The sequence below is a fragment of the Euprymna scolopes genome, chromosome 4 (genome assembly GCF_053919585.1).
Source record: "Euprymna scolopes isolate OS-2025 chromosome 4, ASM5391958v1, whole genome shotgun sequence".
NCBI classification, from domain to species: domain Eukaryota; kingdom Metazoa; phylum Mollusca; class Cephalopoda; order Sepiida; family Sepiolidae; genus Euprymna; species Euprymna scolopes.
In genome coordinates, this window is record NC_136485.1 from 71,699,438 (window position 1) to 71,717,415 (window position 17,978).

The following is a 17,978-nucleotide window of genomic DNA, read 5'->3' on the forward strand; positions in this document are numbered from 1 at the left end:
GAGGTATAAATAAAGATCTGATCAGAGATAGTTTAGTTTGGAAGCCGATTTCTTAAAGCCATCCAATACGTGCCAGCATGTAAAACAGACGTTAAACCGAATATGATAATGATGATGATCGTCATAGTCATCATCATCATCATCATCATCATCATCATCATCATTATGGGTGTTTCATGGATTGTTGATGTCAATTCTGTGAAACAATAGCAGCAATGAAAAAAAAAAGATAACACTGCAAATGAAATCATAACGATCTGAGAACGTGATCTTTCAACTTCTTCAATTGTAATGTTTCCACAAACCACCGCCCACAATAAGAGAAAATATTTCCTATAAGTATTTCCATGGAAACCATTCCAATGAGCTCTAATCTGAGTTTCGTTTGCTTTAGTTGTTTCGTTTTACGGCATATCAACCCTTTCCTGAATCCAGTAATTTGGGGGGAAAGCTGCTTTAAATTGGTTTAATTTTCAACTATTTTCATCGTATTTAGTTTGGTTGTTTTATAGTTTAAATTGGTTGTTTTTTTTTAATTTTGTTTTTTTGTTTTTTACTTTGCAGAACATAATTGATTTTTCAAAAGGAAAAATAACAATGATAACAATGTTTGGTGCATTTTAGGTCAAGGAGTCGGTATCTTCAGACAGCCTGATCTAGTAACACAAGCTTATATTTTTGTGTATTGCACATAATGTGAGATTAAATGCTCGGCTTCGTCGTTTACTGACTCTGTAATAGTTTACTTTAATAGCATTGTCATGGCTGAATGTAGACAAACTCATATTCATTGCAAGTGTGACCTGAAGAAATTCCACAATTGTATCCTTCATCGGCTATACATTGCTGCCGTGCTGAAAAATATTTCCATTCTATGGACATTCAGCACGAATGCAGATTTCATGATATTGAATCACCTTTGTTCAAACTGAAACAGACTTATCTAAGTATTTTGGTTAATCTAGCTTCAGAATCTCCTTATGAGTGTCTGTCTCAAAAATCCTTGTGGGACTTTGTGAGATCTTTCCATTCTATGGACGTACAGTGTGAACAATATTATTGTGCTATCTTTGTACCGAACAGATACGAGGGGCGTGCAATAAGTAATGCCCCTCACCCACTTCCAGTTATCTGATCTATCTAAAATTTTGCATGTGGAATGACTTATATCTCTACAGGTTATGTAGCAAATTACAGCTCTGAACTAATTGTGGTTTCTGTTTTACAGGTGTTTGAACTGAGTCAGGTGTGAAATGGAGCCTGTTGAATGTCGAGCAGTGCTCCGCTTTTTGTATTTGAAAGGACACACACCACAGAAGACTTTTGATGAAATGAAAGAAACTTATGGTGATAATGCCCCATCATATGACCTTGTAAAACGCTGGCATCGTGAATTCAAACATGGCTGGAAGTCTGTGGAAACAGCTCCCAGACCTGGTCGCCCCCCTTCTGCCATTTATGAGGCATCTGTCCGTCAAATTGAGGCTGCCATTTTGGAAGATCGGCGCATTACTATTCGCCAAATAGCCCAAGATGTCAAGATTAGTACAGGGTCTGTGGAAACTATCATTCATGACCATTTGCATATGCATAAGGTGTCTGCCAAATGGATTCCCGGGTTGCTCACACCATTCCAGAAGCGAGAACGCGTCGAGTGCTCCAGAATGAATTTGGAGATGTGCCAAGAAGATGAGTCAAAGTTTTTCAAAAGACTGATTACACAGTATGAACCCTGGGTCCATCACTATGATCCAGAGACCAAAGCCCAGTCAATGCAGTGGAAGCACTTGGACTCACCACCTCCAAAGAAGGCAAGGTGTAGCCCTCCGCTGGCAAAGTCATGCTCACAGTCTTCTGGGACTAGGACGGAGTAGTGATGACAGATTTCCTGGCAAAGGGTACCACAATTACAGGAGCCTATTATGCTTCACTTTTGAGGAAATCAAGAGAAGCTATCAAAATCAAGAGGCGGGGCAAGATCAGCAAAGGTACCCTCCTCCTGCAGGATAACGCTCCGGTCCATAACTCGCATCTCGCCAGATCAGAAGCATGGGCGTGTTGTTATGAAATCCTCCCCCATCCTCCCTACTCTCCTGACCTTACACTCTCTGACTTTCACCTCTTCCCAGCCATAAAGTTGTTTTTGAAAGAAAAGCGTTTCCCAGATGATGCAGCCTTGATTTCTGAAGTCACGTCGTGGTTGGAGGATCAACCTGGGGTGTTCTGCAAAAACGGTCTCCAGAGCTGCATCAAACAATGGGAGAAATGCATAACTCTGGGTGGTTCCTATGTAGAGAAAGACTAATAACTGTGCCAAGTTTCGTTGCTCTACTGCTATGAGAAGTGGGGTCATTGGGCATTACTTATTGCACGCCCCTCGTACTACATTGATCCTTACCTGAACATCAAGAAAACGTATTTTAGTTCGAGTTTCTCCACAGCGACATCAGATGAAATTTTTTTGAATGGCGGATCTCTTTTTTTTTTTTTAAAGGGGTGGAGGGTTACAACGTACTTACGAACACGAAATTATTTTTAATTGAGTTTGCGCATTTACGTTCTTATGCAATAACGTCATTGTTATAAAACAAATTGGTTTCTCGTTTTATTTTCAGATGAATTAGCCCATCATTTAGGAGAAGCAATTGATGACGAACAGGAGGAAGAATTGTCTTGGCTCGAGCAGTTAACTTCGTATGTATAATTTTATTTACTTATTATAATCACGATCCATGAGAAGGTTGTACGACAGGATATAGAGGATGTTTGTAAAATCGATATCATAACATCAGAATTATGTTCTATACGTGTATATAGATTTTTTTTAAAAAAACTGGCATTCACCTTAGGCGGGTTGAACCAACTTTCTTCAAATAAACAAGGTTCTAGGAAATATCAAATTCACAACCGGTCTTTCGTTGCATGTATATCACCGTCAGAGAAGATGACGTTCCATGAAGCCACCTTTGTCTACATTTGCTAAGCCTTTTTTTTTTTTTTTTTTTTTTACACAGTGATCACCACTTATCAAGGCCCGGAAGCCACTCAGGGATAAGGGTTATTGCAAGTACATCACGTTAGTGAGGAGATTTTATGAAGTGTTTAATTAGGGGGGGCGGTTCATTAGGAATTTGTTAACATTAGACTTGAAGACATCCAAGTTGCAGTCCGGAGGGAAGCAGGCAGACGGAACAGAGTTCCACAGGCGTGCAGTTCTAAGAAAGAAGCTTTGCTCATGGAATCCGCGTTTTGATTTAGGCACAGATATAGAGTGGGGGAAATTTTTGACAATGGATTCAGCTAGACGGGTGTTTTTCGTGAAAGTTTGGCGAGGGGGGACCAGGGATTGGAGTTCAGACGAGCACCTGCCATGAAAATAACGATAAAACAAGGATAGGCTCGCAACGTCTCTTCTGTGGGAGAGGGGTTGCAGGGTAGAGAAAAGGGCATCCCCCACTAAACCACGAAGTCTATTTTGTACTCTGTCAAGGCATGATAGGCTGTTTTTGGCAGCTCCTGCCCAGATATGGCAACAGTATTCCATCCTTGGCCGTACTTGGCTTTTATATAGATAGAGAATTGCATCAGTAGTGAGATATCTTCTGGAGCGGTAGAAGGATCCCACCATCTTTCCTGCGACCTTGGCAACAGACTTGATGTACGTGTTCCATTTCAGATCAGGAGTAAAGGTCAAACCCAGAAGCTTGTCAAAACACGGGGCCTCACCCAGACGAGAGCCATCCATCACAATTGATGCCAGCTGGGGATCAGAGCATTGATGATGTAAGGATAGGAGTTTGGTTTTAGATGCATTAAAGGTAACTAGCCACATCTTCCCCCACTGAACCACGCGCTCGAGATCAGAGGAGAGAGAATCCGAGAGAACTTCGTCATTTACAACCTTTGATGTGTTGCCGTAGATGGTCGTGTCATCAGCATAGATGTCAACGAATGATTTAAGCATGTGTTTAGGGAGGTCATTGATGTAGATCAGGAAGAGAGTTGGGCCGAGGATTGACCCCTGAGGGACTCCAGCATTTATATTGCAGGCCTCCGATTTTTGTCCATCTACCACTACTCTTATGAACCTATCGGAGAGAAATGATTTAATGATTGAGAAAACATTTCCAGTTATACCGTAGCTGGAAATCTTGTAAAGTAGACCCTTATGCCATACTTTGTCAAAGGCCTTTGATATGTCAAGAGCAATTGCCCTAGAAAGGAAGCCTTTGTCAAGAGATTCACTAATCCTGTGGGATATAACCATCAGCACATCTGCGGTAGATCTTGCAGAGCGGAAACCATATTGTGTGTCACTAAGAAGGTTGTTTCTGCTGAGGTGGTTGACTATTTCTCTATTTAATATTGATTCCAGTAACTTACTCATAACACAGAGAAGACGTATTGGTCTGTATTGAGAGGGAGATGACTTATCACCTGAATTCTTAAATACAGGGCAAACTGATGAGGTCTTCCAGGGGGTCGGAAAGCACTTCTCCTTAAGGCAGCGTTTAAATAGTTTCGTAAGTATGGGAGCAAGTTCTGGTTGAAGCTTTTTTAACACTATAATTGGGATGCCATCAGGGCCAGTTGCTTCACTGGAATCTAGGTTTTTTATTAGCTTGGCGACCTCATGCACGGATATTTGTATATTACCTAGCTTGTTCTGTGTTATAGGAGGAAATATGGGGAGTTGATGGCCTTCGTCGCATAGGGTAGAATTAGCTGCAAAGTTCTTTGCAAATAGTTTGGCCTTGTCTGACGCTGACGAGATAACCTCTGGTCCATTGATAATGGTTGGGATAGAACGCACACTTCTGTTCAGGATCCTATTTGTTTTTTGCCAAAACTGGTGGGAACCAAGCCGCTGATCAGCTACCTTGGATTTAACAGACTGGGCATATAGCTCTCTTGCATTTTTTATTACTCTTTTACAGTGGTTGCTGGCAGTCCTGAAAGCAGCTTTAGTCTCAGTGCATCTATTACGTTGGTAGTTATGGAAAAAGTGATTTCTGTGCGCGATAGCAGCAGCACATTCTGGGGAGAACCATGGCTGGCTGTTAGGTTTTTGTTGGAATTCTTTTGATGGTATGAATCGGTCTATGCCTACAATTAACCATTCGGTCAGATCTGATACTATAGAGGACACTTCCTTTTTAAACATGGAGTGCAGAGGTAAATCAGATATGAATGTACGGAAGCTATCCCAGTCAGCCATAGAGTATCGATTCTGGGCTACCAAACAATTGCCATGAGAATAAAAGGAATTGATAAAACACTCAATTGAATAAACACTCAAGAATTGAATAAACACTGAATTCGGGCGTAGACATTAGACAATCCAGAGTTTTCAAACGATGGAAGTCGAGAACCTTGTATAAATCCTCTTAGTTTACATTTCCCAGACAGTGTCCACCCTTAAGTATTCTTAAAGGGCTTGATAATATATGTGTGTGTGTGTGTGTGTGTGTGTGTGTGTGTGTGTGTGTGTGTGTGTACATCTGTGTGTGTCTGTATATATATACGTGTGTGTGCGTGTTCAGAAGCGTCTGAAACAAATATCGATTAGCGCTCTTTACTGTAAACATCTACCACATAAAATGTGTGCGATAGTGCAGTGCTATTTCTACATGTGAGATGGATAAACACTATCCCTATGGCAGGATGACAGGTAAAAAAAAGACTATGGCAGGTGTTGCCATATACACTAACAAAAACATGAAAAAATAACACTGAACAAATAGAAAAATCGAGGGGTTCAGAAGAACGATCTAAGCATCATAATCAGCAGGGGCTCCTTTCGTAGCCAACATGGAGGATTCGGTCAGCATTCAGCGAATGTTGGTCCTTCTTATTTACGGTAACAGAAGACAGCTAAACTAAATACAAACCAAACACTACAAAGACGAAGAAATGAATCTCAAAGAAAGTTAGTTTAGTAATAGAATGCTACTGTATAATCATGTAAGACCATTGAGGACCGTCGACCACCAAAACGCAATGTGTTATAGGTTTTCATTTTTTTTCATCTATTTTGGCTGCATCGATTCTAGTACTGGAGATCGCTAAGAGCAGCAACAAAAGTATACAATTTGCGTTCAAAGTAAGTAACAACACAGACACAAAAAATATACATTTTATACTTCGCGTGTTGAACATGAGTATGTGTGTGATTAGAATTCCGTCGCCGGTACCAACTCTTCTAAGCTAAACCTGCTATCTTCAAAGTTCAGAATATCAGTTAAGATTTAACTGATATCTCAATAACCTTCCTACCTGCCGAGACCATTTGCTGTTATCCGTTCGAACTTATCTACTCGCCTGGGTTTGCTTTGTCTTGCATCTTGAGACCTTTCTCTACGATTTCCTTGAACGATCTATTCACCATAGCTAGTGTCCTCCAAATATATTTACTCTTGACTGGAAATCCTAGATGTCCGGTTATCGCCTGATTAGAACTAGTCATATCTTCTTTTTTACTCAGCTTACTTTTCCCATCCGTATCTAGACACCAGAAAGTTAACAAATAATTGTCATGGGATCACTCGTCTGGGGAGTTTGTTTGTCTTTTTATTAATTTTTTTATGAAAATCGACTCAGACAAAGTATAAAGCCACTTGATGTAAAAAGAATCTTGACCTAGAAAACAGCAATCCTTCCCTCTTTGTCAGAAACATCGCTCATGGAATGTAAGGACTAAAGGACAAAATAGGGGGATGACAATTATGCATTGGATTGCTTTTAAAAATTGAATTCCAACCTTACCTATCTCTGGTCAGGTCTTTATATAACCCTCTTTCTCTCACAACCTTTCTTTATCACTTCTTCATTTGTTTTTATTATCCTCTGTGAACCTGCTCCCTCAACTGTTTTTATATCTATATATCTAAAAACTCTCATCCATTCTTTCAATGTAGCCATTCAATCAAAGTCTCCTGTTCTGCACACTTCTTCCTATACTAATCTCTCTCTAAGGTCACACCACAAGATGCATATTTACAGAAGGAAATATGACAGTTTGGTTGGACGTGATGTAATACAAGTTTAGGTTGGGTTGTTTGGTTTTACGGCATATCAACACTTTTCGGGTTATTTAATACAAAATTCAATTAATTTGGAAATAGTATTCATGTTGCATCCCGTTATTTTGTAAAAGGTTTTTGTATCTTCAATCACTAGTTTGTAGTGTTTGGTTTAGTTGTTTTATAGTGAATTTTATTGGTCTTTGTTCCCTACCCTGCAGAACATGGGTTTTGCAATGGGAGAGGGAAAAGTGTTACAGTATTAATGTTCAGTACATTTTAAGTTAGGGAACCAGTCAGGAAGTGGGGGAGATAGAAAGAGAAATGGGGAGAAGGAAAAGGGGGAAAAGGTGGGTTGTTGTTGTTTTTGTTTTTGGTTTTGCAGAACATAATTAAGTTTTGCAAAAGGAAGTAGAAAAACAAAAAGCATCACTGTTAGGTGCATTTCGTCTCAGGAAGCCAATATCTTCAGACAGCCTAATCTGGTAGCACCAGATGTAATACAGGGTAGAGCGATAAAATTATCGCTCTAAAAACGACGACGTGATTCCATTTCTGTTTTATGAAAACGAGTTTTCTTTTTTTTGTTGCAGACCATTTACTAGTTGAGTTGGCAAATTGTGTACAAATCTCAAGAGCGATAGAAGCCTTCTATCATGTCTGAAAGTGACACAATGTTCAACGAGTGAGATCTGAGATGCACTGCTGTACAACTCACGCTCTCTACCGATCCAAGTTATGAAAACAGGACCATTGCCAGCAACCTCAAAATGCAAATCCGGACAGTTCAATGATTAAGGGCACAGCTTAACAAAGTTTCCGGCCAAAGATATGGTTTTGGTGTGGTTTCAAATGAGAGCCACATCATGCCACCTCACATCTTCAAAGTTGGCTTGAAAGTCAACACTAAAGTGTACCTGGCAGACTGTGGGTGTAGCAGCAGGACACGGCACCAGCCTACAAGTCCAAAGAGACCCAGGCTTGGCTTCAGAAGGAGTGCTATGACTTTGTACCCTTCTCTCACTGGCGCCAAACTTGCTGGACTACTTCGCTTGGTCATACGTCGAGAACATCACCAACATGACCTCCAACAACAATAAAGCCAGCCTGATCCCCACCATCCACAAAGTATTTGCTGAGCTCCTGCTGCCACTTGTGGAAAAGGCATGCTCCCAGTTCTGGATCTGTATCAAGGTGCTGATTGAGGCTGAAGGCGGCTACATTCAATAGATGTCAGCTCTACTACATAATCAAGTTACCTGAATTGATTTCTTCAATAAAAGTTTTAAAATAAAGCTGCAGTGTTGTTTCCTCTAGGGCAACAAATTTATCGTTCCACCCCGTATATTTAAAATGTGATGTTTGTTATTTGAAAAGGCATTTTCCTGATGATTTAGAATTGGTATTCAAATGTATAAATATGTTCAAGGATTTGTTAGACAAGATTCAATTGATTCTCGATGTATTGGAACGTCCATTTTTTATTTATTTTATTTATTTATTTTTTTTTTTTTTTTGTATTATGAGATGAGTGGTTTATCCTGTTTTCTTTTTTTTTTTTTTTTTTTTTTTTTCCCCATTCATCTCCCATAGAGCTATGGAAGTTGGTGGAGGTTCTGGAGCCGATATCAAATCCGAGATCATGTGGTACGATTATTTACTCCATTTTCTCACTTTTTTCTGGAAAGTCATTTTTGCTGTGATTCCACCGACGTAAGTAATAAACTAACATGTTTTTGTTGTTGTTTTTTTTTTTTTTTCTCATTTTATCAAATTTATATTTGCTTCATTCAATTTTACCTAAGCATAAGTTACAGATTATCCAGGAATGTAAATAATGGTAACTCTTGTAAAAAAACATTTTTAAAAAAAATAGGGGGATGTTCCACTTTTTAACAGAATTTATGTTTTTTTTTATTTTTAATTATAAAAAAAAAAGAAGCTAATTTTCGCTTTACTTGCTAAGAGATGAGTTCTCTGCCACCGTTTTTTTTAATAAAAAAAAGTTGGTGCTCGTTTAGTATTAGGCACAAGTGAAAATCGCATTCCAAGTTATAACTCTTTGATGTACTCACGTATCATGCAAGAATAAGTATCCTCATTAAAAACTAGGAAAAATAATTGAGTAGAAGTTTAATTAAAAATAGAAATCAGTTTTGTATGACAGACTTACACGATTTCTGCTATTGTCAATGGCGGATTGGAAAAATAACATAAAACTGATTTTTTTATTTTCAATTAAAATTCTACTTAATAAATGTTCCTAATTTTTTAGTGTAGATAACTATTTTTGCCTGTTACATAAGTATATGAAAAGTTTTCTTGTTAATTTATTTGTAAATGTGATTTTTATTTGTGCCCACTGCAATGAAGAAGTTGATTTCTGCCAAATCGTTAGAGCCTTACCTCCTTAGATTTATGGCACTACTTAGATGTATTTTATTTGTCTCTTTTGCTTTTTTCCTCTCTCCTCCCCCTCTTTCTCTCTATATATATATTTATATTTCTTTCTCTTTTCCTTATTTTTTCTTTTCTCTTCTTCTCTTCGTCTTATCTTGCCATGCCTTCATTTTCTATCTTATGAGTGTTCTCTCTAAAACCTGAAAATGTTCATTGTGCTGTGAAAAATAATCCAAGGATTTATGAAGGAATAAAAGACAGATGATTTTTAAAGAATGACTTTCTGTCTCCTTCCCCCTGACTGATGCAGTGTCTTTGTTTTCAGTTTTTCTTTTGTGTTTTTTTTTGTTTTGTTTTGTGTGCTCCCCTCTCTATACAAAAAAAAAATACACACATAAAGAGGTGGGAACAAGTTGAGAAATTTATCTCACGTCTATCGTTTTTTACCATCCGCTAGATACATCCCTGTAAAAACCTCTTTGTATTCGTTGGTCAACCAAGGATTAAGAGTATAAGTTCATCCCAGAGGTCTCCAACGTTCAAACAGGAGGGGAGACATATTGCTGACATTTTAGGGCTACGTGAGCCAAAATTAAAAAATAAATTGACCAAGAAACAGTAGACAAATAACTATAAAACAGAGTTAACAGGCAATTAGTTTCTAAAGTCACTTCAGAATTTTCTATTAAAATTTTAACATTCTAAATTCCTTCCAACTCTGTCATTATTCATTCATTAGTATAATTTAGTTAATTCAGAAGCATAAAATTGGTGTATTTCCTACATAAGCATATGGGAGGAGGAGGAGGAGGAGGAGGACATCAAGCACAAATGTACTATTGCAGTGGTGGGTTTGTATTACTATATACAGAGGTACGAAAAAGTTTTCAAAAACAAATATATAAAAAATAAATGTTACCAAAGGCAAGAAAAATTAATTTTCTACCTAACTGGATAAGTTTTAAGTGTTTTTATTTGATGTAAAATGTTCATTCGGTTCGAAAAACGAGTAATGTTGAATACTGCCGAACAAGAAAAGGTCACGATGCCTTTGAAGATTCAATAATCACTTCAAAAAATGAAATAAAACAAAATGGTGGTAGAAACACCCGCAATAAATGTCATGGTAACATTTATTGCCCACCTTCACCTGACATTTTAGGGCTACGTGAGCCAAAATTAAAAAATAAATTGACCAAGAAACAGTAGACAAATAACTATAAAACAGAGTTAACAGGCAATTAGTTTCTAAAGTCACTTCAGAATTTTCTATTAAAATTTTAACATTCTAAATTCCTTCCAACTCTGTCATTATTCATTCATTAGTATAATTTAGTTAATTCAGAAGCATAAAATTGGTGTATTTCCTACATAAGCATATGGGAGGAGGAGGAGGAGGAGGAGGACATCAAGCACAAATGTACTATTGCAGTGGTGGGTTTGTATTACTATATACAGAGGTACGAAAAAGTTTTCAAAAACAAATATATAAAAAATAAATGTTACCAAAGGCAAGAAAAATTAATTTTCTACCTAACTGGATAAGTTTTAAGTGTTTTTATTTGATGTAAAATGTTCATTCGGTTCGAAAAACGAGTAATGTTGAATACTGCCGAACAAGAAAAGGTCACGATGCCTTTGAAGATTCAATAATCACTTCAAAAAATGAAATAAAACAAAATGGTGGTAGAAACACCCGCAATAAATGTCATGGTAACATTTATTGCCCACCTTCACCTGACATTTTAGGGCTACGTGAGCCAAAATTAAAAAATAAATTGACCAAGAAACAGTAGACAAATAACTATAAAACAGGCAATTAGTTTCTAAAGTCACTTCAGAATTTTCTATTAAAATTTTAACATTCTAAATTCCTTCCAACTCTGTCATTATTCATTCATTAGTATAATTTAGTTAATTCAGAAGCATAAAATTGGTGTATTTCCTACATAAGCATATGGGAGGAGGAGGAGGAGGAGGACATCAAGCACAAATGTACTATTGCAGTGGTGGGTTTGTATTACTATATACAGAGGTACGAAAAAGTTTTCAAAAACAAATATATAAAAAATAAATGTTACCAAAGGCAAGAAAAATTAATTTTCTACCTAACTGGATAAGTTTTAAGTGTTTTTATTTGATGTAAAATGTTCATTCGGTTCGAAAAACGAGTAATGTTGAATACTGCCGAACAAGAAAAGGTCACGATGCCTTTGAAGATTCAATAATCACTTCAAAAAATGAAATAAAACAAAATGGTGGTAGAAACACCCGCAATAAATGTCATGGTAACATTTATTGCCCACCTTCACCGTGTGCGGATATCTTCCTTCGACCATCCAGCTGCTCCCTAAGGGGATCTGAAGCGGTACCCACCACTAGTGTCCGATAAAGTTTCTTCCTAGGCTGTGAGAGAACACTAGTCCTCGGCACAGAAGCACAGCTCGGCATTCAGCAAAGAACCTTAATTCCCCCCATCCGCCTACGATGGCCTTCAACCAAGGTGTCAGGTTTAAGATTGGGAAAAGCGCTTCCGACCACAGGGACCCATGGAATTTCCTCCTCTAGTGAATGACATAGGAAAGCCAACCTCTCGATATGACTATGATATTTGAGATCGGGCAGTCCCAGGCCTCTCTCGCTTGGACTTTCAGTACAGACCTCCCTGCAAACATAATGCTTTCCCTTCTCCCACAAAAGCGAGGAGGGGAGCTCTGTGAAAGCTTGGAGGTGTTTTGCAAGAAGGGGCAGTACAAACAACCGGTAAAGGATGAGCGAGAAGATGTAAGTAGCATACACCTCCACTCGACCCTTTAAGGATGGACAATCTCATTCGAATCCAGGTCATACATAGGGAGTGAGCACCTTGGTCACTGTTCTGATGTCTGTACAGCTCGACCCACACATGGTGATGTCATTAGTGAATGCTGAAACCTTGGCTCCTGTACCGTCAGGTAGAGCTATTCCACACAGGACTGGTGTAGCTGCCTCATCCCTTTACTTGTGAAGGAGGGGTTCCAGTGCCAGGACATATAACAGAAGTGACAGCGGGCAGCCCTGACGCAATGACCAAGAGACGGCAAAATACTCCAAAAGTCTACCATTGATCTGCACCATTACCGTCGGCTTGTGGTACAGAATGGAGACTCACTTGCAGAAGTCTGGATTAAAATCAGCGGCCTCTAAAACAGATCCCAGAAAATGATGGTCAACCCTATCAAAAGTCTTGGACTGATCTAAATTGATAAGCACAGCTTGGATGTCGTCTTCTATTCCCTCATTGATTGAGTGGATCAAATGCAGATTGTCTTGAATTAATTTCCCATTCACAGCATAGCTCTGGTTCATTTAGATCAAGTCAGTGATGACAACCTGCAGGGGATTTGCAAGAATCTTTGCCAAAATCTTCAACTCTGTGTTTAGCAGAGTCAAAGGCCTGTAATCATCTAAAGTTTCCTCCCCGCCATAACGTTGACTTTTCCTCAGCAATGTAATCACTCCTTTGGTCATCTACCAGGGAATGGAGCCCTAAGCAAACCAATGATTGAACACATCCTTTAGAATAGGGACCAACGCGGGCGACAGCCTCAAGTAGAATAGCTGCCAAACTCCTTGACCTTGTGAGTCTGGGTAGTTGGGTGAAGCGCTTAAATAAATGCTCCCGAAATCCCCCCCCCTCAGCCACTGCCCGAGTCAGCCTATCTTCTATATGCTTCTTTGTTTTAGCCCTATCTTGAGCGAGGCATTGGCTATATTGGACACAGAATCCTTAGTTATCTTAGCTAATCCACCACTTACTCCCCTTAAGCAGTGTCACACACAGGGCTGAAGTCCCCAGGAGTGAGGACGTGGCAGGCCTGACAGAGACTGCCTGAGAGCAATTCAGACTTAATTTGTCCATTTCGTACTGCACCTCCTACTTCCAAGAGAAATTTTAGCTTTAGTGCCCTATTTGAGTGACAGGTGTCCATCATCGACCAGCTTCTGGTTTGGGAACGCCTTCTTGGCCTCCTCCACCATGCTCCATAGGGCTTTGGTCTGGTTGTCCCCCCCCCCCGTCCTCTCATGAAGGTGATCAGCATTGAGGTATCCTTAAACTTCGTGGAAACCATAATATTGTCCCCCTGGACATATATGAAGTTTTTAAGTTTGTTTTAGAGCGCCGTCTGTTTGCCTTTTACTTCTGGGTAGGTTTGCAGAAGGTCGGTCTCACAGATTTTGTTTCCTGGAAAAAACGGTAATTTTTTAATCCGTTCTGTTCAGACTGGAGGGGTGGGTTTAGGTCTCTCTGGCTCTGACTTGTTGATCAAAGACTTACCGTAGGATAGAATGTGCACTAGTGTGTTGTCAGGAGACTTATCGCAGGATGGATTGTGCAAAGAGTCTTGAGGGGAGTTGGTAGGAAGAGGGGTAGTCTGCTCAGCTTGAGTGGTGTTTGAGGGCTGAGTTTTCTCCTCCTTGGCGAGTCTTCACATGGGAGTGGGCTGGGGATTGCTTCCCTACTCTTCTTGTGTTTTTTCCTAACCCTCCTGTCTTTGCTCTGCTGCTGTTCCTGCTGCTGCAGCTGTTGTTGTTGACGCCGCTGCTGTTGAGAGGGTAGTGGGGTTGAAGTGGAGATGAATGCGTTCTTCCATTTACCCCCCGTTTCTCCGGTACTGTGCTCCACTGACTTTTGTCGACTCTGGGGCTGGTGTCGGCGATTCCCTGTTGCTGGAGCTGAGGTCACTTGTGGCATTGGTTGGCTCGAAACTGGCTTTTTGGGGCAGTTCTTTGCCACTGTTTCTGCCAGAACCAACAGTTAAGGCGTCTTGCTCCAAAGGCCAAGAAATAAGTAATATTAATTTTCTTGTCACTTATTGACCAGTTAACTACGTTATAGTTTATCTAATCTGTCAGAGTATCCGACTTAGTGATTTTACTATAATCAACATCACTTAAAGAAGCTATACGATTCTTTGTAGTGTAGGGTAGGCATACCAAAGCGATTTTATTTGGACTTCGAATGTTATGTTATTTTGAATATTTAGTCAGAGTTTATTTATATGGGGAGTATTTTAATGTTAGGTTTTCCTGACAAATTCCTGTACAAAGAGACCTTAGACACTGGAGAAATAAGGATTGATAATTTATACTATTTGAATTAAAACTACTGTTCTCATCCTGCATGTTATTTTCACAAAGTTTTAGTCTATGCAATTTTTGGCTTTATTAATGGATAGGTTTCAGAATTCTTAAATTCATACAAGAATTGTTTGAAAGAACTTGTGACATACTGGATAAAAGTCCTAAGTCATAATAATTAGTTCTAAGTCACAGTTTTTCTGGAACTTGAAGCCCTAAGCCTCAGTACAGACGATTCTAGGAATACAATTACGGATTACTTAAGACTTCTACTTGGTCATGGCTGACGAAATGAGAACATGAATTAAATAAATGGTTTCATTGCAAAATTTCATACATATTCTCCAGTTCTATGTAAAGATTCTCAAGTTTGACAAAAAGCATCTAAAGAAGGTCAGATTGTGCAAAAAGTAGTCCAAATAAATCATTGATTCTCTATTATTTGAAATATTCAAACTACAGTTTAAAATGGCGGATCGATAGGTGTCATAAATACAATGAGCTAAATAGGAAATACACAAGGGAGACAACTTTTATAATTCCTTTGTATTATTTCAATATTCAGACTACAATTCTCATCCTGAGTGCTATTTTCACAACGTTTCAGTCGATTGTAACCTCTGACCTTCTTTAGATCTATCTTGTCTTTTTTTTTTTTTTTACACAGGCATCACCACATTATCAAGGCCAAGAGGCCACTCGATAATAAGGGTTAAAGAGTGTGCATTAGAAATTGGACAATATAGTAATCATTAGTAATGGAAATGCGGTAAATTTGTTAACTTATATGGAACGGCTCATCAAGAACTTGTTTACGTTAGACTTGAAGACAACCATATTGTAGTCAGCCGGAAAGCAGGAAAACGGAAGACAATTCCACAGGCGTGCAGTTCTAAGAAAGAAGCTTTGTTCATGGAATCTACGTTTAGGTTTAGGCACAGATAAAGAGTGGGAGGAATTATTGATAGTGTGTTCAGCTAGATGAGTGTTTCTTGTGAATTTTGGCAAGGGGGGACCATAGACTGAAGCTCAGTCGAACACTTTCCATGAAAATAACGATAAAGCAGGGACAAACTCGCAACATCTCTTCTGTGAGATAGAGGTTGCAGGGAAGAGAAAAGGACATCTCCTATGAAGCTACAAAGTCTATTTTGAAACCTATCAAGGTAGAACAAGTCCTTTCTAACAGCTCCTGCCCAGATGTGGCAACAGTATTCCATCCTTGGACGTACCTGGCTCTTATATAGATAGAGAATTGCATCAGCAGTGAGATATCTACTGGATCGATAGAAAGATCCCACCATTTTTCCAGCGGCCCCGGCAACAGATTTGATGTACGTGTTCCATTTAAGATCAGGAGTAAAGGTCAAGCCCAGAAGCTTGTCAAAACTTGAGGCCTCCTGAAGATGAGAGCCATTCATTTCAATTGATGCCAGATGTGGATCAGAACGTTGATGATGTAAATAGAGAAACTTGGTTTTAGATGCATTAAAAGTAACCAGCCACTCCTTTCTCCATTGTACCACATGCTCAAGATCAGAGGAGAGAGAATCGGAGAGAACTTGTTCGTTTACTGTCTTAGATGTGCTACCATAAATGGTAGTGTCATCAGCATAAATGTCTACAAATGATGTAAGGATGTGATTTGGAAGATCATTAATGTAGATCAGGAAAAGAGTTGGGCCCAGGATGGACCCCTGAGGGACTCCGGCATTAATACTGTGAGCTTCTGATTTTTGCCCTTCAACTACTACTCTTATGAACCTATCAGAAAGAAATGATTTAATAATTGAGAAGACATTTCCAGCTATACCATAGCTAGAGATCTTGTGAAGTAAACCTTTATGCCATACCCTATCAAAGGCCTTAGATATGTCAAGAGCAATTGCCCTAGAAAGGTTGCCTCCGTCGAGAGATTTGCTAATCTTATGAGATATAACTGTAAGCACATCTACTGTAGATCTAGCAGAACGGAAACCATATTGAGTGTTACTAAGAAGGTTATTTTTGTTGAGATGGTTGATTACTTCTGTATTTAATACAAATTCCAGCAACTTACTCATGCCGCATAGGAGACTTATTGGCCTGTACTTAGAGGAGGATGAGCGATCACCTGAATTCTTAAATACAAGGCATACTGATAAGATTTTCCAGGGTGATGGGAAGTTATTCTCCTTAAGACAACGTTTAAACAGTTTTGTAAGGATGGGCGCTAGTTCTGGTTGAAGTTTTTTGAGTACTATAATTGGAATACCGTCAGGGCCCGTTGCTTTACTGGAATCAAGGTTTCTGATTAGCTTGGCAACATCACGTACAGATATATGTATATCACATAGCGTGTTTTCTGATACAGGAGGAAATATTGGGGGTTGGCGGCCTTGGTCGCAAAGGGTAGAATTAGCTGCAAAGTTATTGGCAAAGAGTTTGGCTTTGTCTGATGCTGATAAGATTACCTCAGGTCGATTGATGTCTAACTTGGAAATCTTTCTGTCCAACTCATGAATTTGCATGGAATTTCAAACAGAACCCTGAAGATCGGGGGTTACAAATAACACTTTAAGATGAGAAGCGTAGTCTGAATATTCAAAAATAATATGGATTATCTATCCACATCTCAAAAATTCCGAAACATTTCTTCTGCATTTTGTTTTCTTATTAAATTAACGTTTGTATATTTATATGGAGTCAACTTTTAAAGTAAATCGAAATTTAGATGGTTTGATGCAATGACAATTATTTCATGTTTTTATTTGCAGATCTTATGCCAATGGTTGGGTGACGTTCTTTTCGTCGTTGTTTGCAATTGGAGTATTAACAGCATTTGTCGAACAGGTAAGAATCAATACAAGAAACGAAATTCTTACACAGCTTTCACTTATCAAAAAATTAGAGAAACAAAACGGACGTTAGATTTAATCATGAAAAATACGAATATTTTATATTCCATTTTATATGTTTTTTAAAACGACCAAGTATTTTCTTCAAACAACTGGTCATCATATTGAATATGTGTTTCTTTTCTTTTTGCGAACATACGAGAGTTGAAGTAATGATAAAGAAATCGTAATAATAAAGAGATAGTTGCGTTAGCATACTTTCTATAGATTTTTGATTGGATATTTCTTGCGATAGTTTTATAAGCCTTACTACTTCCATGCCGGCTTACGACAAATTGGAAGCAATTGTTTTGTTTGCGACATTATTACTATAAGATTGCTGTGCAGGGCTAACAGATACATTCTACTGTGTTTGTTTTTTTATCAGATCCTTCTCCTTTCATCACAGCTGAGCTCCATCCCTGTATGGTAACCCTCTAAAATATTAGTAGGAAGTTAACAAGTATTACACCTTGCCCAAAGGTGACCTGGAAGCAGGGGAGTCAGTTTCCTGAGGTATTATACGTACCTACGTACCCGATTAACATATGTACAGTAT

General features: G+C 38.8%; 1 protein-coding gene across 2 annotated transcripts in view; it reads left to right on the forward strand.

Moving 5' to 3' along the window:
* LOC145268417 (sodium/calcium exchanger 2-like) overlaps positions 1-17,978 on the forward strand; it is a 365,943-nt gene that overhangs the window by 327,958 nt on the left and 20,007 nt on the right. For both annotated transcript variants that reach the window (XM_080123977.1, XM_080123981.1), the window contains exons 14-16: positions 2,616-2,694; positions 8,616-8,735; positions 17,300-17,375. In XM_080123977.1, coding sequence (XP_079980103.1) covers positions 2,616-2,694; positions 8,616-8,735; positions 17,300-17,375 — 275 coding nt within the window. The remainder of the gene's footprint in view (positions 1-2,615; positions 2,695-8,615; positions 8,736-17,299; positions 17,376-17,978) is intronic.